The sequence below is a fragment of the Meles meles genome, chromosome 10 (assembly GCF_922984935.1).
Source record: "Meles meles chromosome 10, mMelMel3.1 paternal haplotype, whole genome shotgun sequence".
Taxonomy (NCBI): domain Eukaryota; kingdom Metazoa; phylum Chordata; class Mammalia; order Carnivora; family Mustelidae; genus Meles; species Meles meles.
The window spans coordinates 58459373-58484126 of NC_060075.1; the positions used below are offsets into that span (position 1 = coordinate 58459373).

The following is a 24754-nucleotide window of genomic DNA, read 5'->3' on the forward strand; positions in this document are numbered from 1 at the left end:
TCTTAGGAAGCAATGTAGTGACATTTTGAGGTATTTATATGACTAGAAGCAATGCATGGTCTCAACAAAGATCTGATAAACATCATACTAACTAAAATAAAATGAAGGTGAATGTGGAAAATGCTTTAATTACACTGTATTATGAGAGATTATTAAATACCAATATATTAAAAGGTTTTAGGAAGTCTATTAAATGTTAAGATAAAATAATGAAAGGTACATCTTACACAAATGAAAAATGTAATATATTTAAAGGGAAGATCTTTAATAAAATGTTAATTAAAGCCAAAGTTGTTAAACTTTATAATGAATACAATACTAAGTCATCTAGATACTTTGTTACAACAATGACTGAAACCTAAAAATTCACCACGGAGACGTTCAAGTTTTCTAACCATACGCGTAAAACCCATAATGTCTCTATTCTATATTATGCTAAGTGTACTACTGTATTAATAAATACATAGAACAGGCATTTGGGATACCTCTCAATTTTAAATAACCATCAAGGACCAGGTTAAGTTAGGCGAATACATTTTTATATAAGAAACCACTCCACAAAATGCATGTCAAAGAACTGCCAAGACACAAAACTGCTGACTAGGCAGTATTCCTAATGTCAGCCCCACTGCAGGATAAGACTTCCAAATTTTAATCAGTATATTTATAGGTTAGTATCCTCTGTTAATGCCAACCCTAAATCTGAAGAATGATGATAACTGAAATTCTAAAAGGAAATGAAAACTCCAGAATAATGACACATAATGAAAATAATGAAAAATCCAGTTACTGGTTCCAAATCAAAATTTTAAACTGTTATTTTTCTGAGCTGGATTAATGACCTAAATTAAGTTTTAAGCAAAATGCACACTTCTGATTTGTGCTGAGTAAACGTTTGTGTTCTTAAAATGGTTTATGAAAATTTGAAAAATGTTAAATAACTCAAAGATCATCATTAATAATAAACACATGAATACAGCCAACTCCCAGAAGTCAATCTGTGTCAAGCACAGATTTTGTTTCTGAAACGTTATCTTAAAGTGTTTACCATCTTACCCAAATATCTCACCAAAACAAACAAAATATCTGTTTCTACTAGCTCTATAAGAATTGACAAAACTTTGAAGCAGGAGGAAAAGGTCATTAAAGAAAGATGCTAGGAATGCAAACGTCTGTTTCAATAATTCCAGCTCCAAAATCTTTCAATTCACACACCCTAAAATCACCTCAAAATGTAAGGAAGTTCCCCCCAAAGGGTGGCTGAACATACAAATCCCCCACTATATCCTGTCCACCACACTCACTCATCCCTGCTATCACCGCTATACATTTTACCGATAGATCACGTTGAGCGCTACAAAATTACTGCCAAATAAGTAAATAGAAGCGCAGCAGAAAGCCAGTTGCAGGGACCGAAAAATATCTTCACAGGAACTCAGAGCCTTTCTTACAGACGGCACGTGTTTAGCTCTTTAAAACATCTGGCCCTACCAAGGAATGGGAATAATAACCGTACTTTAACCTAACCCATGAGGATATTAAAAGTAGAAGGGGATTTCAAGGCGGTTTTATGTTAACTAATCCACCAGCCCCATAGGGCAGTCTAGACCCGTCAACAAATTAGGAACACAGAAAAGAGAACAGGGGTGCAGAAGGATGAGGGTGGGAGAGGGTGCGTGAGCGTCGGGGACGGGGTGGGGGGGCGCAATTTTTTAAATGCAGTAATTAAAAATGGAAAAACCCAAGGCCTGGGTCTCTCCACTGGCCTCCAAATCTCGATTCCACAGACTGTATCGGGAATGAACCTAATCTCTAGACGGCGAGGACTTGGGGGCGGGGTAGCTCCCGCCCCCCCACCCCGCACCCGCACAGGGGACGCGCTCCGGACACTCACGTTTTCTGCACCGGCTTCCGCCGCTTGCGACTGGCGTAGGTGATGTGGGCGCTGCTACTGTTCATGGTGCCCAGCCGGCGGCGGCTCCTCCCCGGGAGCGGGCGAGACTGCCCGGTGCCCGGGATCCGGCAGCAACCCGGACGACTGCAGCAGCCGGCGCCGGCTTCCACGAAGTCACGCCCGCTCCACCTGCGTCCTCCCCAGCTGGTGGCTCAGACGCCGCGCGCCCCGAACCGGGGCTCCAGCAGCCCCGCGCGGCCAGGTGCGTTACCGGGTCTGGAGCGGAGGGGCGAGGGGCGGAGACCCGTGAGCGAAGCGGCGCAGGTGCCGTCGGCAAGGGAGGAGGCGGCGCTGCGCTGTCTGCAGGTGAGGCGGCCCGGGTGGAGGAGGAGCCTGGCCCGCCTGTTTGGAATCCTGGCCTGGGTCGCGCGCTGTGGCGCCGCGCCCCGTGACCGTCGCCGCGGCCCCTTGGGTAAGGGAGGCGCCGCCGCGCTGCTCCTGGGGCTTCCCCTATCCCGGGTGCTTCCCGCCTGCAGAACTCGGACTCCGGCCGCACTCCGGTACCACCAGCTTCCGCTCGGCTACTCGGCTGTCTCTGGTCCTGGTCACGTTCGCGGGACCGAGCGTCGAGTGGACTCTCCCTGCGGCGCCTCTCGCCGCGGCACACGCCGGCTGAATAGCAGACGCGCCCCCGACCCCTCTCGGGCTCCGCCCAGCATATCGTAGCCCCGCCCCATCCCATTGGCCCCGCCCCTCTATTCCATTCCCTTGAGGGCCCCACCCTCCCTGCGTGTGATGACGGAAGACGTAACGACGCGCCCCCGCCCTCCCTCCCAGTTGCCATCTTCTTGAGGTCAAGGGGTGGATTCTGTGGAAACACTTGCAGTCCAGAAAAGAGGTGTGACAACAGATTATGTAGTGGCCAAACTCTTTGTAGCTAGAGTACGGACATACCAAATAGTGAGCTTAACTTCACCTACGTGAGAGTGACTCAGCAAACTTTTGGCTAAGAATTAGCGTGAGTTGGCAGATAACCAGTGGGACTCTAAATATTTTCCTAGAGGGGAAGACTTCATTCAGGAGGCCACATACGAGTTGAACTTGAAGGCTAAGAGTTTCCCTGACCTTTTGTTTTGTTTTGTCCCCATGCTAGACAATATAATATCTTTTCCCCAGCTAGAATAACTTTGTTACAGTCAGATTTCAGTGGGATGGGAAGGAGGCAAGGAAGAAGGGAATCACGCCGCATTTGGAGATAATAAGTAATCTGGTAGATTGGAGAGAGGAGCTGGAAGTGAAGTTCAGGAATTCTAGGACCAAATCACAAAGCCTTAATGAAGACTCTAGATTTTGTCCTGTAATCAATGGAAGCCTTTTAAAGATACTCAGCAGGAAGTGACCGTGTGGTGTCTCGGAAAGTCACTCTGGGAGGAACGTGCAAACTCAATTACAGGAGAGCAAGCCTGGATGCAGGGGGAGTAGTAAGAGAGTTGTTGAAACAGTCCAGGTCAAAGTCCAGGGAAGTGGCAGTAGGCCAGAAAGAAGAAAGAACAAATAGATGATGATGGGAAGTGGCAGTAGGACAGAAAGAAGAAAGAACAAATAGATGACGATAGAAAGGGATAAGGAAATAGGAGGAGCCATCCATTTCAAGTATCTCCAAGATTTCTAACTCTTTCTGTGCTGATAACCAGGATAGTGAACACAAAGAGAGAAATATGTTTACATGTCAGGAACAGAAGGATATCCAGACTAAGATGTCTAGATGATGCCTCCCACCATATCCATTCCTACAGTTTGATATGTCCTCAAGGCTTTTCCACCTGGTGAGTTTGTAACCTCAAATTCGGTGCATCAATAAACTGGATTTATCATTTGGTTTAGCTGAAACTGCTTTATCATTGGCTCTGCCATTTTGTAGGTCACCTACAAAATATCTCCAACTTCCCTTCCAGTTCTGATTATTACAGCAAATGCTATTACATTTTATTCTTTGCAATATCCCTAATTCATCTCCCTCCACTTTATTCTTCAATAATTACAGAAATACAGTGCCCAACTCAAATGGCATACTATTTGGGATGCTTAAACTGATATTAAGCTCTCCACACTTTAATTCATCAAGAGCTATTTTGAGGGTAACAAATTTGTGTCAGTTATTGTGCTAGTACTGGGGAGATAATGGTGAACAAAAACAGAAATGTTGGGGCACCTGGGTGGCTCAGTGGGTAAAGCCTCTGCCTTCAGCTCAGGTAATGATCTCGGGGGCCTGGGATTGAGCCCTGCATTGGGCTCTCTGCCCAGCAGGGAGTCTGCTTCCCCCACTCTCTCTGCTTGCCTCTCTGCCTACTTGTGATCTCTCTCTCTGTCAAATAAATAAATAAAATCTTAAAAAAAAAAACCCCAAAAAACAAAAACACAGAAATGTACCATGCTCTCCAGGAATATTGTAATATTGTAATCTTTTAGGGAATTTGACCTATTCATTAAGGCAAAGATAGGCTTTCCCAAAAAAATGGTAATTGAGTTGAGGCCTAAAGGAGAAACAGGGTTAAGGGTTACCTAGGAGAAAATAGGGCAAGAGCATTCCAAGCTAATGAAACAGTACAAGCAACATCCCTTTAGTCGGAAGGAGCTTGGCAGGTGCGAGGGACTAAGAAAAGATCAGGGCATCAATGCTGAAATTTGTGTTTAAAAAGTATCATCATATCTACAGGGCATAGAATAGATTAAAGAGGGAGGAGCAGAGTGGCATGGATGGAAGTAATACTCCTTAAGAAACCATTTGCTGTAGACTACCCCAGAGATGACAGTTATTATTACTAGGGTAGAAGATGGTGGAGATGAAGAAAATTGAATAGATTCCATAGATATTTGGGAGGTCTTGGAGGATAGAGTGGACATACGACAGTGAGGGAAGAGGATGTATCAAAAACTTAATAGTTTTCTGGACTATGTATGTGGCTATGTTAGGTGGCATGTATTTTGGGGAAATTATTAATTTAGCATGGATCTCTCATGTTTGAGTTACCTTTGAGACATCTAAGGGAAGATGTCAGGTAGGCCATAGAATACACAAGTTTGTAACTCAAAACAGTCATTTAAGCTGGAGACATAAATTTAGAAGTTATTTGCATTTATGAAGGTTTTAGGATACAAATATATGCTAGGAAAGAAGGACTAGTCTCTAAAGAATTTCTATTTAATATCTTATAGCTAAATAGAAGATGATGGACCTAAAAAACCAAATGAAAGAGTCATTAGAATGGTAACAGGAAAATAAGCAGATCACCATGTCATGGAGAACAAAGTGGAAAAATGTCATGAATGGTTCACAGTATTGAATGATGTTGATAGGTTCACATGAGATGAGATGAGAACCGAAATGTCTGTTGGCTTCTCAGTATGGAGTCATTGATGACTTTAGTGAACATTATGTTAGTAGTGAGCATTATGTTGGTGGACACAGAATTGGATTTGTGATGAAAAAGGGCAAAAGAAAACACAGACTTTTTTTTTTTTTTTTTAGTTTGGCTCTGAAAGGGAGAGACCTAAGATGGGAGTAAAGGGTTAAGTGTGTGTGTGTGTGTATTAATGGGAGATACTCAAGCAATTGAGAGACGAGAGATTGAGATTGACTGTGTAAGAAAAATGAGGAGCAGTGAAGGATTTTAAAAATAGTAAAGACAGGAAGAAATGAGTGCCACAGCAGAATAGGGGAATTAGGAGTATATAGAAGATTAGGCAATAGTGGAAATAGCTCCTCTAGTGCTTTACTCTTCATAGTGGTCCACAGCTTGTTAGGGAGTTATAAGAAAGGCAGACTCTCTAGCTGTCCTTACTGAGTCAGAATCTGAATTGAACAAGATCTTTCAGGTAATTTAAGTGTACGTAAAGTTTGAGGAGCACTACTCCACAGAAGCTGGGGGAAAGGAAGACAGTGGGTGAAATGTAGTAGACTGGTAATTTTTGATCAGAAAGATAAAGGAGATGGATGAGGCTGGTATTCTAGCAAGATCTACAAACAAACCAGGTGTGTTTTGTGATTGATGGTTTTTGTTTTAATTTTACAAGTCTGGGAAGTAAAAGTAATTTGGAAAATGGCAACAGGGAACGAGGTGGACATCAACCCTATATCCTGGATGTGTGATGAAAGAAAACAATTAGGCACCATTCTGAAGATGATAGCCTCAGTGATAGCTAACTTTCAGTTTAAGGCAAAGGAGGGAACTAAAGATGACAGTGCATAAAGGGAACTTTGATGTCTCTATTTACCTTCTCTTTTTTTCCTTCATCCCTGTATTCCTGTCCATCACCATTCTATCTAAAATGTATAAAGTGTAAATAAATAATTTCCTCCTAGCATAAGAACTTCAGGGGTAAAAATGTATATTGAAACTTAATTTATTTATTGTGTAGCTTAAAACTTCTTTTAGAAAAGAGATAAATGAAATATACTAACTCCCATGAACTGATATTAACTTAGTGTTTTTACAAAATGTCTACCCTTTTAAAAGTTGTTAGTTGCTTGGCATAATCATTCTCTCTCTTATTTTGTCCTACTTCCATACCGTAATTTTCTGCTTGACTTCAGGGCTATTTTCATTATGCAGAAATTCTGTGATGCTATACATATTACAGTCTTAGTTTAGTAACTGCTCTTTGTAAAATATATCATAAGAATAAGATTATCAGAATTTATTTCACTTTAATAGTAACACCATTCACTTCTTTGACAATTTATGCTTAGTACGTCAATGAAATCAGTCTTTGTAGTATAAATCAATTAAAAAAAAAGAGTTGCCATTTTCTAGTAACTATCACTTTCTACCTCTAACATGATCACTGTTGAACATATTTCTCAAAGTGTGGTTTGTGGCCATCAGTCAGATTTTAAAATTTCCTGTGAGCAATTTTTATGAAATAACATGATTTCTTTCTTATAATAAATAATTTGCCTGGAAGAGTTTATGAATATTTTACTGCTTCATCCAAAGTGACATTAGCCTTTTACTTAGTTTATGTGAGATTACTTTCTGAGGTTTCAGGTGCAGCTATAGGTCTATGAGTTCCTTTTTCCTGCTAAATATTATAAGAAAACAAAGTTTTAGGAATGGTATTATAAATAGCTGTTTTAGAATAAAGGAAAATAACTAAATTGAATGCTAACCCTATTCTGTCACAGTACATGTATTCATCCATTTCATTTTGCCAACACAATGACATCGGTTGGACACCATGCAAGCTCCTAGTACCCATGTAGTTCAGTACTTCTTTCATTCAATGACATCATATCTTTGTGATGCTGGGTTTTTGTAAGTTATAGTTATAAAACACAAGGACCTCAAGAAAATGACTGTGAAATAAGAAATGAGGGTAGTGGTTACCAGCCCAATTCCAAGGTTTAAGAATATGTAACATGTCTGATAGATGTGCACATCTCATTAAGAATGAAATAAAATTAAGGAGGGCACATATTGCATGGAGCACTGGGTGAGGTGCATAAACAATGAATTTTGGAACACTGAAAAAAAGATAAAATAAATTTTTTAAAAAGAATGAAATAAAAATTTTAAAAAGTATGTGCATTATTTTTTTAAATAGCTACTAAGAGGTTAGGATAGACATACATAATAAGTTTGGACATAACTGCTTAATAAATGGAATTGTAAGGTATTTCTTTTACCCTGTGATGCTGTGAAAAAATTACTGACACACTAAGAATACCATGAACTGGGAAAGTCTGGGAATCTGTAACAGAACTAAACCCTTCATTTAAGAGAGGAGAAATCTCAGGCCCAGAGAGATAAAGTTATGTCCTCCTTATCATAGCCTAGTATGCAAGTCTTATGACTTCTATTTCAATAAAAAATATTTAAGTCACTGTGAGCCAGTTGATTCATTTCTAAAAATAATCAGTATATATATCAAGTGTTTTGATTCTAACACCAGAGAGCAGATATAAATATGTAATGGCTATTTCTAAATGTTTTATGCCTTCTTTCCTTGCTTGGTTATTCCACAACAATGTCATAGGTAGAAGCCAAAAACAAAAAGTAATTAACAGGTATTAAAGAATTTTTGAAATACATTTTGGGCCACTACTAATCTTAACACCAACAAGAAAACTACGGTAAAATGTAGGAATAATTTGTTATGAGTAAAAATTATTTTTATTTACTTAGGGACAATGTTTTATTGCAAGAAACATTAAGAGTTTTGGCATATAAAAGAACATTCTTAAAACATTGACATGTATTCTATATTTTTATTTTTAACAAACATTCCATTTAGATTTTGACTTTTGCTTGTTGGAACTTTATAAATGTGAAATTTGACTACAGGATAGGTTAAGAAGAAGTTTTATATTTCATATGCTAAGATTTGTATCTGATTTATTAAATATTTGTTAAATAACATACAAATGTATAAACATTTTTGTTTAAAGCCATTTAACTTTACAGATAAATATATTTTGGATTCCTATAATGATATGTATTTTATGCATTTTACGTGATCATATAAAAGAAATTAAAATGAAGATCAAATACATTATATTAAAGAGATATTTTTATTTATTATTTTTAAGAGATATTTTAAAACTTATATTAAACATGCTAAGAAAAACTTAAGGAAATATAAATTATTGTACCATTCTGATGGTACAATAAATCTATAATTTAGACCTGCTGAACTTGAAAGACTAGCTCATTCTTATGCATAATTAAAAAGAAAAAAACAGTGTTTTCTTTCTGGAAAATATTTAACTTGGATTTACTCATCTGTAGGCAGTGGTTCTCGTAATTACCTGGAAACTTTAAAAAATACTAATGTTTAGAGTTTCTTTACACAGATTTTGGTTTCATGGTGTAGGTTGTGGTGTGGGTATCAAGATTTGGGGGGATAATAGTTGTATTGTATGTAAGAGAAAATCCTTATTCTCAGGAAATGCATGCTGTAACATTTAAGTGTAAAATATCCTATGTCTGTAACTTATTCAAGAATGGTCTATCAAAAAAAAAAGAAGAAGAAGAAGAAGAAAGAAAGAAAACTACACACACACACACACATATACACAGATACACACATTTATACATACACATATACAGCTGTGAAGGGTATATAGTTATTTGTGGTATTATTCTTTCAATTTTCCCATATGTTGAAAATTTTCACAATAAAAAGACAAAGGACAAAAACAACCTTTTACCTTCAAGTTTAGAATTCAGAAACAAAATAATTATTTGAAGCCTAATAATAGTTTCAGCGAGAGATGAAGCCAAGACTGATATATGAATCACTCAGCTCTTTCTAAGATAAAGCTTTAGATCTTGTTCTAACCCTTGATAGTCCAGGAAACAGATGGAAGATAAGTGAAAAAAGACTCACATGAAATTTCCACACTTCAGTGTGAGAACAAACCTTGAAGACTAAGATCCCCATTTTAGCATCTGTGGCCTGAGGAATATATGTTATTAGTTGTGCATTCCAAGAATTTAGCTGGTTTATGCTAACTACAAATCATTTTACTGTATTTGTTAATTATACATACTAAAATGCTAATAATTTCATTTCTATCCTAATCCTAGTCTATTCTAAATTTCTAATACCTCACAAATATTGTTTTACTTGTTCTTATGCTATAAATTGGAAATTTTTTAATCAATTGTCTTGCATATACTCCCTGAATATGACTTTATAAAGCATCGATAGTCATGATTTATATCTATAAGTCTTATATGCTAAAGTAATAGGTTTTAAAAAAATCTTTGGGGAAAAACGTTAGCTTGAACACCAAGCTAAATCTTTTCACATTAATGCTAGCAGAACAAGAATGATAAGTAAGGTCTTAGGACTACCCTTCTCAGTCAAACCTTACACCAAGCACAGTAAAAATCTGCCATCACCTGACTGGTAAGTTGACAATGATAAAGGAGATCTGGTTACATAATGAATCAAGGGGCTATGGCTAAGGGTGGAGAGTCTCCTATAATAGCAGGCTCTCCACCCTTCCCTTTTAAGGCAGGGGGAAAGAATTTCCCTTGTAAAACTTTAGTTGAGTTTCTTTCCTGTCTGAACATAGATGGATTTCGCATATGCCTTTACAAGAGGTAAGGAGTCCTGATGGAAACGGATTGGAAGGTTTCAGTTCATTCCCAGTTTTGAACAGATCTCTTCAATTCCTTTAGTCCCTGCTTTGGGTTGAATCCTTTCTGATTATCTAAATCAACAAAAAAAGAATCACAGAAAGCAAATGTGTTTCTAAAAAAGAGCGTGGATCTCAAACAATTATTTTGGAATTGGTCAGTATTTAAAGAAATGCCAACTAGATTATTTTGTAATGCAAACAATCCTTATCTTCAGAAACCAGGATTTTCAAATATTTATTAGATGTTGTGTTTTTCCATATTGCTTAAACTAAGATTTCATGAGCGCGCAGATTTCACACAATTCTTTGAAACAAATCACCACCACTGCCATCACCAAAAAAATAAAGTCAACATACGCCTATATTAGTAAAAACGGTAATCTGAATCCTGATAAAGAACTTTCACTGTAGACAGAAAGTAGACAAAAGATATAAAATGAAAACTTTGACTTTTTAGTTTTCCTTGAATATTTCTGAGTTACACGTTAACTTTGCAAGAACTGAATTTTGTACATAGTAACATGAATTTAACCCCTTCTTTTCATTTTAACGTTGTGTTGTTAGTTCTAAACAGACCTATATCTAGCAATTTATATTCTTTTAATGTATAGGTAAGAAATTTCTGTACTTAGATCATTAAATGTGTAAATAAAAATATGTTCCCAAAGTTCCTTTAAAAAACTTTTGGCATGAAAGTTACAATTTAATTGATACAACTGAGATATTACTGATGCATTATAAATTTTCCACTTATTCTAAATGTTTTATTTACATGTTCTCTATTTTTAATTTTAATATTGAAGTACAAGCTTAGGAAGATTTCTTTAAGAGGATTTTCATTTTTCTTTTATGTATGATTAAAATTCAAGAGGATTTGATATCTCAGATCTTTTCCTTTTAAACGTTTTTCTTATATGGTCAGCAGAAAACACAAATTAAAATAAAGATAAGGTACAAATATTGCCATACTGGTGGGTTTTACCCCGCAGAAAGAAAACCACTGATGTAGTTTCTAATAATGTCCTTTCTCCCATTTTAATAAGAAGGTCTGTGTTGGTCTGACATTAAATGGATTAAGCAGCAAGCCTGCTGAGAAAAATACTCAAAGGTATTAAACCCTTGCAGTGTTGGTTTAACTGTAAGTACTGTAAAATAAGATTAAGTCTGAGTCTGGAAGAAGAAAGAGATTTGACATAAGACTAAAAGGTAACAGTATTCACAGATGCCTGAATTAATGCTTCAGTGAAAAATATAATTAGCACAAGATTTGAAAATATGTCTCCTTTGGCAAATGTCTTCAGAGAGTAATCAGTGCTGTAGACTGATGTAGTGGAAAGAGCACTGGGCAAGTCGCCAGAATCTTTGAATTCAAGTTTGTTGCTCTAACACTCGCTAGTTCTGTGACCTTGGATGAGAAATTTCTAAAGTCTTTGAATCACAGTATTGTGGATGGGGCCAACTGGCAACTCTGCTCCACTTTATAGTGTGCATTTCTGCACTTCGGAGTCCCCAGATTCCCGTGCAATTGAAGCTGCAGATGCAAATTAGGTTCAGCCAATTAGATGCACTTGTTGAGATTTGAAAGGCAGAAGTCAAGTGGAGGTCATCTTCCTGCTGCTGTGTTGTTTTCTGCCAATAAGCGAGATTGTGAAGACATGATTTTTGCATGATAGTTTCCAGCATCCTAGTTCTTGTTTTGTGGGATTTGAGAGGTTATTGCGGTGGCCACGCACTGGTGGTTTCTTGATTCCTTACTGGTAGCTACAGTACTGTGTCTCTGAACTCAATAAATTCTGTGGTGACATCTGGATTCTTCACCTTTTTGACTGAAGAAGGAGTAGTCGTTCTGCTACTAAATTCTGGAAATGTTCCTCAATGCCCAGCCTAGAGCCTCTAACTCTAGCCTTTCCAATTACTTTGTAAGCTTTTCATTCCCTCGAGTAAATTTCTGTCTACTTAAAGAACCTCGACCTTATTCTGTTTCCTGAACTGAACCCTAGTTAATACACATGTCAACAAATTTCATTCATATTGTGTGGGTGGTTGAAAAGACCAAACTGTACCACCTAAGTATATTCTATACTATTTCCTCTTTTTTAAAAGATGGGTAGACATGATATGACCAACAGCTCTTAACATTGTCTCATCGTATTTTCCTGTCATTAATTTTACTCAGATAATACTGGTCTAAACATATTTTGTGACATATCGGTCTTGTTTGGCAAATAACACAGAAAAAATCAATTGTGTACTTAGATAACTAGATAGGAGAAATCTCTAATTCCTAAGAATGTCTCTGAGTTTGAATGATGCCTTTCTTATAACTGAAATGAATAGTTTTCACTTCAATTTTATATTTTCCTGTTAATGTTACATTTTTCTGATGGTAATAATTAGAAGCACTATGGCTAATTCCATAATTGGAAATTATTGATAGATCTCATCCCAAGTCTGTCAAGATTTTGTACAGATAAGAAAGAATTTTGCACTGTGTTCTCATACTTTCTAAAGGAATAAAATAAAATACAAATAAAATCTTTTTCAGCATTTTTTTGGGGAAGCATTCGCTGTTGTGAATGTGGCGCCAAGACATATTTTACCTTTAAACCCATTCGTATGCCTAACCACCATTAAGGCATCAGTTCTCTCCAAATCAATTTCCTGACTTGGCTTCACTCCTCTCCAGTTTCAGCCTGGTCCCTAATTCTTGTCTCCGTTTCTATTGGTGTCTTTTTCTGTACCCTTTAGACTTGCAATGAGGGTTTGTTTTTGTTTTTGGTTTTTAAATTTTACCTCTTCATAAAGGACTTATTCCATTCACTTTTTTTCCCCCCTTGAGACTTTCTTAGAGTATGTACATCATATATATCTCATGATATATACAGACAGAGTCTTATTACATTGGTCTTATTCTACTGACCTTGGTCCCTCAGGACCTAAATTCATTTGGACCTCATTGTGATAAAGACCTTCTAGTTCTCAATAGGTGAATTCGAAGAACAAGAGAATGACACTGAGTACTCATTACTTTCTTACATAATTTTAAATATTGGACAGAATAAACTAGATTGAATTTTCTAGTGCTCTGTGAGCAAAAGCTTATTTATTTTCACATATAACCCCTTTTAAGCTTATTTATTTCCACCAACTAACTCTATATTCGAGATTAAATCTATCATTTCTTTAATAGCCAGTTCTAACCTTAATTAGTTCCCCTTTTTATATTTATCTAAGAAACCCCCATTTCATCTTAAATACTACCATGAACTTTCTTCTGAAAATAGTTTGGTCTGAATACATATTCCACATCCCTTCTCAAGAACCTATAGTTTTTCCTTTCTGTCAAATCAATTTTAAATAGCCATCCTAAGAAACCTCATCAACTAATCTAACTTTACTTTCTTATCTAATTGTATCTCCCGCATTCCCTAACACATGCCCTCCACTTCAATCAGACCAATTTTCTTATGATTCCCTAAATATGACAAATTAAGACTTCTCTCCTCAGCATTGCATTTAGTTGGAAAACCTACTCTCCATTTACTCAATCTGAACCCATTAATTTCACAAAGTACTGGCTTGTGCCATGTGTTCTTCACATTAACTTTATCTTGTATTATTTATGATTTTTGTTGTTAATACTCTGTATTTTCCACATGACTGAAGGGTGTGGTGGTGAAATATTAAGTGCTTAATCAGTATGTACTTAATCGAGTTGAATTTATACACTTACTATAACATAGCCTGGATGTTATTTTTAAAGATTTTATTAATTTATTTGAGAGAAAGAGAGAGAGCAGGGGAGGAGCAGAGGGAGAGAGAATCTGAAGCAGACTCCACACTTCGTGTGGGGAGTCCAACATGGGGCTCGATCCCATGACCATGAGATTGTGACGAGCTGAAACCAAGAGTCCAATGGTTAACCGACTGAGCCACCCAGGTGCCTCTACCCTGGACATTTTATTGACATTAAACATTCTAAAAATTGCATTCATGATTTTTTATCTGGGCGTAATCAGTTGCAAGTTTTCTCCCCTAGAGTGCCTCTTATCTCCGATGTCAGTGACAAGTTTGGTATATTACTTGTAATTCAAGATAATCTATGAGATAGTTTATAGGCTGAAACTAGATCATTTCATTAATAGGACAGTATAATATTCATTCAATAGTTATAAAGTATGCATTCATTCAACAAATATTGAAGTATCTGCAACGTGCTGAGCAATGGGGTTAGCATAAAGAATAAGACATGGTCCTTGCCTTACTTTCAGAAAATGTCCTGGGCAGGCAGGGCGAACAGAGTGAACAGACTATCACCACGGAGTGTGATGAGCTTGAAGATTAAGGTAAGTACAACGTACTCTGAAAGCACATGAAAAGGACATCTAACTTCAGGCACTCTGAAATGACAAGCTAAGCCCTGAAGAGTAGGCATTATTCCAGCAAAGAGGGCTTGAGGAAGGCAGGGGAAACCTGGGCCAAGGTCTAAAGGCTGGGAAAGAAAGAAATTCTTGCTTGGCATGTGAAGGTTTAAGATACAGGAAAAAGTACTTAAGGAAATTTTTCTGCTGGTATATTTATTTCTGATTCAGATTTCATATGATTCCAGGTCATTTCTTAAAACTTAACGAAATTACCTCAAACCAAAAGAACATTCTGGGAATAATACATTTTTAAAATAATGTTTCATAAATTATTATTATTTCCAAAATGTTTGCAAGGGAAAATTCTTTCCCTTCTGTTTCAGCTCACATTTCCAAAGAGCTTTTGCAGAGGGAGTGTTCTCAGGAAAAGGGAATGTGGGAGGTAGGATATGGTAGGAGAAGGAGCTAAGTAGGCACACTGAACACCGGGAGCCCAGCTTTAGCTTTGCTCCTCTGGGCAACTCTGGGGCATGAACTGCATCCAGAGTTGGTCCCACCTTGAGGCAAGAGGTCTGGCTTGGGTTAAGGAAAAGGGAAGGAGGGATAACCCCCTAGATGCAGAATTCAGTGACTTCCATAGAACAGAAGGAAATGTTAAGGAAAAAGGGAAATCAGTGAGCCTGGTCAGCCAACACTCAGAGCATTTGGGGGATGGGTGCAGCTGGGGGCAGTGGTTGGGGAATTGGGTGGGGAACCAACAGGACACTCTAAACCATAGTTATTCCATTTTAGGGATTTTGAATTCCAAACAAAAAAGACTTATTCAGATGTCTACTGTAGTTTCATGGATCATGAAACTTAATTGGCTTTGTTGATTTTTAGATATGTAAATCATTTAGAGAATAATGAAGTTAGGTACTACGCATTTAGCCTATGACACATCTGTATGACATGATGAATTTGGTCTTAGTGAGATTATAGTCATTTCTTCTAAGTTTTATTATATACTAGAAAACTGTACCAACAGACATTAGCCATTAATTTGGAAAATAACAGTCACACTGTAATGCTGTTTTATTGTTTCGTTTTGTTTTAGGCAAAACCTCTGTTTCTTTCCTGTAGTTTTTCTTCCTATGACTTTTCTTTCTTTTTCTTAGTTCTTCTATTTTTCCCTTTTACTTTCATTTCTCTCTCTCTCTTTCCCTCCCTCTCCTGCCTTCTTTTTCTCTCTCCCTTTCTCCTATCTTTCCTCCTTTTTTCCCTTTCTTTTGCCAGTGTTGTGAACTGCCTGTAACAGGATAACTAAAGATCAACTCAGAGCTCAGAAGAAACACATTCTTTCAGGAAATTAGATGTGCTTGTTTTTGGTTGTTTGTTTGTTTGTTTTTCATTCTTAATTCACTTAAAACTGTGAATCACTTCCTGACTGTGGTCTTCTCTGAATTTTAATGTTTGGCATTCACTTTCAGAATCTGGCTCAATAAATTAAATAACATTTATTCTGTTTCTTTGTCATTAAATTTCGGTGAATTTAGAGAAGGTTCTTTGAAATGACATTCTTATGAAAGAAGTTCTTTAGAGACCTAACAACCCAGGGAGCAAGGATTTCCTAAAACCATTGTACTTGGCTAGGTTATTTATCTATTTTTTGTATGAAGTCAGCTTATCATCAAAACAAAATTAATATTGCATTATTTTTTGGTCAAAGACACATTAAACATTTAATGCAGCATGCACAACTTTCAGGAAGATAGAACCATAAGCAATTAGTTGCATATGCTTCTCATGACATAAGGTCACTTTCACAATGTGAAATGCTACTGTGTAAAATTAAATGCTCACCACTACATATTACACCCAGGTAAAGATTATAGGCTGACTTACTTTAGTTCTAATAATTTCAAATGTTTTTTGTTCCCAGATAGTGGTTCTGTTAATGATTATATGAAACTCTGACATAATCGTGATGACATTGTATTTTTTTAAGTATCTGTTGTGTAGATATTCAGGTAGCAATGAAAATACTAATTACAATGGCAGTTCAGTAATTGGTTCACTCAGTTGTTGGATGCGGTGCTGTGTCTATCCCGAGGCTAATGACTTATCCTAGTTATTGTGGTAATATTTATAAGAAGCACAAACACCTCGGTGAATTCACATTAGCACAAAGTGCACTAGTCAGTATAATGTAGATAAAATGATGCATTGTCTTTTGATATGTAAGCTGTAACAAGTATTTTGACAAAGTTTTAATACATTTGCATTTACTTCCCATACAGCTTACATAAATTGCATATTATTTATGTAAATTTTCAATTCTCAAAAATGCATAATGTCTATCTTTTCCATTCAGTCCTTTTAAAAAATGAAAATTAATGTTTATCAAATATAGGCCCTGTGCATTTTATATACTTTCTTTCACTTAACCTTACAACAACCCTATGAAACAGGTTCTTTCTAAAAAAAGAAATAAAATTCACACACCATAAAGTTCACCATTTTAAAAGTGTACAACTGCGTGTTTTTCAGTGTATCCATGAGGTTATGAAACCATCAATATTATCTAATTCTAGGACATTTTCATCACTTCCCCCCCAGCCAAAAACCTGTAGTCATTCATTGTCACTTTCTAGTCCCCTCCTACCAGCTCTTAGAAAACCACTAATTTATTTTCCATCGCTAGTGCTTTGTCTGTTCTGGACATTTCGTATCAATGAAATCATACAATATATGGTCTTTTGGATTAGCTATTTTTACTTCCCATAATGTTTTCAAGTTTTAGCCATGCGGAGAATGTATCTGTATTTCTTTCTTTTTTATGGCTGAAAGACATATTGCCGTGTTGATAGATTACATTTTGTCTACCCGTTCATAGTTGATGGACAATTGGATTGTTTCCACTTTTTGGCTATTTTGAATAATGCTACGATGAGCATTCATGTCCAAGTTTTTGTGTGGACATATGTTTTCATGTCTCATGGGTATACATTTAGAAGTACAATTGCTGGGACATATGGCAACTTTACAGTCAACTTTTTGAGGAACTGCCAAAGTGTTTCCCAAGTGGCTGCACCATGTTACATTGTCATCAGCAAGGTCTGAGGCTTCCACTGTATCCATGTCACATTTGTTCTCCCTCTTCTTTTTATGATAGCTATTTTAGTAGCCACTTGATTACGGTTTTTGATTTTAATTTCTCTACTAATGATCTTGTGTATCTTTTCATGTGTTTATTGGGCATTGTCTTTCTTCTTTGGAGAAATATCTATTCAAATCCTTTCCCAATTTTTAATTAGGTTATTTTGTTGTGTTGTAAGAGTTATATATTGTGACTTCTAGACTTTTATCAGGTATATGAGTTGCAAATATTCTCTTGTACTCTGTGGGTTATCTTTTTTTCCTGATAGTGACTTTTGGTGCACAAAGCTTTTAATTTTAATGAAGTCCAATTAGTCTTTTTTTTTTTTTTTTTTTTTTTTTAGGTAAGGTAAATGCCTTACCTAAAGGCATGAGAAAGGAAAGAACAGGATGGATTTGACAAATATTTCATAGGTAAATAGTACTTGATACTTGACAGATGTGGAGGGATAAGTTTTATAGGATAATTTTCATATTTCCCTTTTAGTCATTGGGTAGATAGTGATACCATCAATGAGAGAGGGAATTAAAGAGTGTATGTTGGGAGGCAGCTGGATTTGGTGTTGGACATCCCGAGTAAAAACTGCAGGCTGGACATAAAAGCACAGATATCTGATAAGCCATTGGAAAATGTTTCTGAAGGCTAAGGAAAGAGGAATATGCCAGAGACACATACTTGGGGTCATTAGACTATAGCTACCATGTTTTGCAGAAGAGATATACTAAGAAGCTAACTAGTCAACCTAGACAAAGATTTAAAGACTGACTTTACTTTGCATTCACCATCACAGGTCACCATTTGATTTTTAACTATGAAGAACCAGCAAATCTGTCATTGCTTCACAGTTTTTTAGATCCCCAAGAATAAATAATTTATATAAATAAAATAATTGCATCCTGTCTTCAATGATTATTTTTCCCTGTTAAATTCTCCATTATAAGCAAAAAATTCTTTATCAAAAATTAATTTTTTAATGTTCAAAAGAACTTATTTATCAGTTGAGCATGTTATTTCAGTTCATAGCACATAGAAAAAGCTAAATATTTTAGAGATATAAATTTGGCTGGATGATCCACCAACAGTATTTTCAGAGAGAATGCCTTCTATACAGACTGTACACAGTTGGGAATGGCTAGTGAAATCCTAGCTCCTAGGAGTGAATGAGCACCACAGTAGAGCCCTGGTCCTTAGGGGAGTCCTAGAGCTGTTTGGAGTTGGCTTTGTCTTTGGACTCCAGCAAAGCATTTGATGTTCTGGGATGCAGAGGGGCCAGGTAAGGTTTTGGCTCTGCCCTGGTTGAGGCCATGGTCATAGTGTCAGGCTCCTAGTGGTGCACATGGTTTTGGCAAGGTTGCACAAATTCAGCATGGGAAATGTATGGGGTTTTTGTGTGTGTGTGTGTGCGGTGGAAGGAGGCATCAATTCACCCTACAATATGTTCAAGAATGATGTCTTCTGATACTAGTCCTCAATTCCCTTTCTGGGTGGGGCTTGGTCACATTGAATAGGAAAATTCAGTGACAGTCCCTCAGAGTCCTCCGAATCAACCCCTTCACGCTCCCACTCCTACCAAAACACCATGCATGTCATTTTACTCTGCAAAATGAACAGGAGGATGGCGGGAAGGGAATTCAGAAGATTGAAGACTGCATGCTGTGCCTTAGTATAGACCACGGGGTTGTGTGTGAGCAACCAACACAGTCTGAGGGAGCCTGGGCAGGGGCTGCTTTCAAGTCCTGGGGTCTTCCATGGCAAAGTAGATGGATAGTGCACTGGAGAGACAGGATTGGGTAAACATACAGGTTCCTCTTCCTACCGGAGACCCTCAGGGTGGCCTGAGACTGGGCCCCTGGTTCTCTCTGTCTTTCTCAAGGGCCCATGTCAGGCTTTGGCTCACCTGGGTTCATACTTAACCCATATAGCAACTCCAGCAGCTCTGAGGTATTTAGAAGTAAATATCCTTTCCAGGAAGGGCTACCTTCTACCATGCAGGAATGCTGTAAACACAGTCTGGGGAAGCGGGGCAGCTTCTGGGCTTGCCCCAAGTATTACAATTTTTCCTCCTTTTTTGGGCAATACTTCCATGCTTTATTCATTCATATACACTTGGACAGTCTGCCAGTTGCAAACTCAGCTTTGTGGGGTAGAGATGCCAGCTCTACCAAACCTGAACTCGGGATGATGAACAAACAGTTTTTTGTTTTTTTTAAATTGCACAATGAGGAGTGCCTGGGTGGCTCAGTGCATCAAAGCCTCTGACTTCGGCTCATGTCATGATCCCAGGGTCTTGGGATCGACCCCAGCATCGGGCTCCCTGCTCAGCAGGGGGTCTGCTTCCCCCTCTCTGTCTGCCTACCACTATGCCTACTTGTGATCTCTGCCTGTCAAAAAAATAAATACAATCTTTTAAAAAAATTGCACAATGAGCACTACATTCTAGGAAGGTTCTTAAAATGTAAAACAACAACAAAAATAAGAACCTGTGGTTCTTAGAACGTTTTTAGACAAAACATAAGAGAGAGAAAAATGGAGCCGCTCTGGCTGATTTAAGGCTGACTGTCCAGGGTGACTAACAAGTGGTCTTCTATAAACATTTGGGTTTTACTAGAACATATTTTGGAAATGATGACCTATATGGAGGTGCACCATGCCCACCCTATTGCCAAGAACATCTTTCTCATTACTGAAGTGCTCAGGACTTCACACTTCAGTATTTCCTCCTCCAGGGGTGCACTAGGACTGCCTTGGACCAACCTGTGTGAGCTGGTTATATACCACTTCCCAATTTCATATTTAGTTATGTCACATCTATAGGTTGAAATCAGCCACAGCAGGTGTATTTATATCGTAGAAATCAGCAAGCATTACATATTAGAGCTCTCCTGTCCCCAGAGCTGTTAACCAATTACCAACACATTTCTTCCCCTCCTTCTCTCTCTCTCTTTCTCTCTTTCCCCACCCCACCACTTCTTGATTCTGGAAACATAGCACAAAGTAGCAAATTTTTATCTCTGTGTCCCTCTTTGACCAAATACTTCCTCTAGATTCATTTTTTTCCCCTTGGATAAATACCAGTTAGATTATAGTAATGTCTTACTCTTTCTGCTTTTCACTTGGGAGAAATTCTGTCTTTTTGAGTGAGTTCTGCACATTTCCTTCATTGTGTGTGTGTGTGTGTGTGTGTGTGTGTGTTTGTATACAGCAACTTTTTTCCCCATCTACTGTTCCCATGAAGAACGAGCACTGTCTATCTGAGCAATACTCCTGGCTTCTTGCTTTTAAAATTTTTTATTTAAATTTGATTAATTAACATATAATGTATTAATAGTTTCAGAGGTAGAGTTCAGTGGTCATCAGTCTATCTAACACACAGTTCTCATTACATTCCTGTGCCCTCTTTAATGTCCATCAGCCAATTACCCCATCCTTCCCACCCACTCCCCTCCAGCAGCCCTCAGTTTGTTTCCTATGATTAAGAGTCTCTTATGGTTTATCTCCCTCTCTGATATTGTCTTATTTTTCTCTCCCTTCCCCTATGCTCCTCTGTTTTGTTTCTTAAATTCCACATATGAGTAAAATCACATGATATACTCTGCTTCTTTCTCTTAGTGAAAGATGGAAAATAAGTTACATGATGGCATCATGTCTATTGACCCATGTTCCTCCAGAGGCAAAGTACTAGGAAACCCCACCCTTTTTTCCTTACTCTCTGCCCTGGACCAATGAGAGGAAGCATGTCTGGGACAGTCTATTTTATATACTCAAAGTTGAGCATCTTGGGGTGTCCCAAAACCAAACTAGGGAAGAGAATTGGAGGAAACTGAGTTGGCAAGCTGTTTTGCCAGAGATGTACAACCATGTTCTCTAAGGATTTAACAAGCACATAACTGACATTCTGATATTTCTTTGTCTGTCTCCTATGTCTTCATTCTCAATTAGTTCTGAACACAAGGAGGAAAGAATTTAAAATTTTAAACAATTCCCTAAAAGTCCAACAACTTTTTCACACTATGAGTCCTCTTAAATATCACTTCCCCAGTGTAGACTTCCCTAGGCAAACCAGTCAAATTGTTTCTCTCTTCCTGTTCAACTATTAAAGCACTTATTTTGAATCACTCACCTAGCACTCATCATATGTTACTTTATTCATGCATGCATCCTATCCCCTAAGTAGAAATGCATCCAATGTTTCCTCTCATGCTTCTAAAAAGGAACATGAGTAACAGGTAAGATGGCTGTGTCAAGAGAGGCTAAAGGACAGTGTGGGCAGAGAGTCTTAGTTTCCATATGCCTTTTGAAGATGGTGGAGTTTGTATCATACACTACCTTTTCAAAAATAAATACATTAAGAGAACAAACCTTCAAACTAATAAAAAATAATATAAAATAAAACTGTATTACAATTATTCCTCTAAGTCTATAAGATACTGTTGATCACTGAAACCACATACCTATAACCCATCATTCCAGTCCCATTTGGAATCATCTTATGGGACCACACTTTAATTGTTATGCTTTGGACTTCTACTGGGAAACAATTTTAGAAATAAACATGTTTTATACGCCTCTGTATTTTTCTAAAGAACTAATATTTTTTTCATAGTCTATAGCTTGAAAATTACTCCCAGAATTCTGAACCAGAAAAAAGAAATCTCCTTTTGAACAATATGACTCCTCCAGTTATATGAGTTATTTATCACATCTAATTTAAAAAAGAGAAAAAGTTACAGACTGTAGTCAATCTAAAACCTGTGCCTTAGCCCAATATGGAAAACAGATGAACGCAGTGCTGCTCTGATTGACTCACAGTTGAAAGGCCAAGGCCCTGACTACTTGTGTTTAACCTTCCTCAGGGAGCACTAATTTGAGAGTCATTGTTGCAAATGATTAAAGTGAAGTAATCATCGTGTTTCTTTGTTTCCCCAGTTGTAAAGTGGGAAGCTCAGAACCAAGGTGTATGTCTTTTCATATACATTTCCTAGTGCGAGATCTCTTAATACACCATTTCTCCTCTCTCCTTTGTTTTCTGTAATTATTTCAAGTTAGTTTATCTGTGCTTAGAGTGAAACTACCTCACATCCATTAGGTTGATTGTACATATATTAATCTGGTTATTCATTGTCTCGACTTGAGGGAAATAGACTGAATTCATTTCTCCAACAGTGAGAGGCTTTCTCATCCTCCATTGGAGGTTTCCATAAAACACATGCAAGGAGGTAACCAGGTCAGAATTTAGGGCAAACAGGTCCCTCTACATCTCCAGTAGTCTCAGACTCTGAGACACAAAATGAAAATATAATAATGTGGTGGATCATATAGTTAAAGTACAAAATTGTCTATGAATTCTGTATGTGTGGAACAAAAATGAATCAGTAATTGTGTGTTTAAAAAAATATATGTTTTGAGGAAAACATTTGCCCACACCACTTACTATACTCAAAACCAACAGATGACTCATACAACCTGAAGCTCATAAAACTGACAACAGATATACCTATTTAAGACTATGGATTGTACTCCTAGACAGCTGGAGAATGACTGCGCAATAGTTGCTAAACACAGTAGCTGCCTTTTCCATATCAACATTATAACAATTGGCAGTAACTGGGTTTACAGTGAAGCATGAGCTCAGGAAATCGGCAACGTCATGTCCCAAATTTTTTGTTAAGGGCTCCTAAGTGATATTAGAGCAAATAATGCCAACCTGAAAACTCATCAGTATGACAACCAACTCTGGAACTTTCCAATTCTTTATAAATTGACAATAAGTACTGACTTGAAGGGAGAAAAAAAATAGAATACTAAAAAAAAAAATCTCCCCAGCCTTAATGAAAATTCAATTCGACAATTTTTGGTTGTTGTTGAGAACCTAACAAATGCCAGATATCGTATTAAGACCCTCCAGGTTTACACGATGAGCAGGGTGTTTAGATAATATGGAGACCTTCCATTGGAAGAAAAAGAAAAAAAAAAGGAAAAAAAAAGGAGAATGCCAGAATTCAGGCACTATTTTTAGCATTTTTCTTCATTTCCCTACTATGGGGCTGGGGCTCTGAGCGCATGCCTAGGGATCAGGCCTGTGGTCTCCGTCTCCATTTCGACGCTCCTCAGCTGCAGGAACTGTTACTTAAGCAACTGTTAAAGCACAGATGCTAAATTCTGACCTTTCAAACCCCTTTTAGGAAGTAGAATCAGAAGGTCACATACTTAACCAGACTTAAAAGCAGTTCTCCCTGGTAACCAGGTCAGGTGCACTTGAGAATCATTCCTTACTCCCTGGCTTTCTGCCACATGTGGGACCCAGAAAACCCCGAAGCACAGTTAACCAATCAAAATTCAAGAACTAAAATTCAAGAACCTCTGAGGCCCCAACTCAGATTTATCACCAGCCTTGATTCCTTACGGCTCCATCACCGGTCTATGCAGTTTAGCTTATAGAAACCAGGATTAGTCACTCCTCCTGCGGGGGTAACGGTGTCGTGGAAACGCGATGGTCCGCCACACACTACTATTTGCATATGTGAATTCAGACTAGTATACCCAACTGTCCCTTTTAGCCTGCGACTGTCCCATTAGCGCTGAAAGTCCTGTGTCAGAGGAAACTACATCCCTGGCAAACCAGGAAAGCTGGGCACCCGAAATCCTACCCTAAATGGCCTCAAATAATTCATTTTTCTTTGAACTGAGCCAAATCCTATAGCTGACGTGTCATCACAGTGTTGTTGGGTTCTCAGTACGTGCCACGTTCTAACCATTTGAGGTTATTATTAGCTCCACTTCACTAAGGAAGAAACAAGGCGTTGAGGACTTAAGGTACTGATCCAGGTCTCCCAAATAAGACGGATTCCTGTACTCACATCTTTTAGTACTTCTAGGGCCTCGAAACAAATTAAATAACAAAGCAGTATATCCCTTGTGTTGCCTCGTTTGCTCACTGGCCAAACATGTACGCTGTACACTACACCTTAGATTGAAATAGAATGTGCATTTCTAAGGTTAACAGAGCAGTTAGCATAGGTCACATTCTAAAGAAAATGACCATATTTAAATTTTCATTATTTGTATACTGTAGTCCGTTTCTAAACTGTAATAAATGGTGTTTTTGCCAGCTATCTCATAGTGCAAGGAAACAGAACATTATTGGAAACATAATATTCTTGGTTTCAACATTAATCTTGGCTTATTTTAGAATAAAATAAGTTCTTCCT

The 24754-nt window shown here is 37.7% G+C and overlaps 1 protein-coding gene across 1 annotated transcript in view; it reads right to left on the bottom strand.

The window, feature by feature from the left end:
• AHR (aryl hydrocarbon receptor) overlaps positions 1-2027 on the bottom strand; it is a 50338-nt gene extending 48311 nt beyond the window's left edge. The window contains exon 1 of the mRNA XM_046021042.1: positions 1895-2027. Coding sequence (XP_045876998.1) covers positions 1895-1959 — 65 coding nt within the window. The 5' untranslated portion in view covers positions 1960-2027. The remainder of the gene's footprint in view (positions 1-1894) is intronic.
• Positions 2028-24754: the final 22727 nt, after the last annotated feature.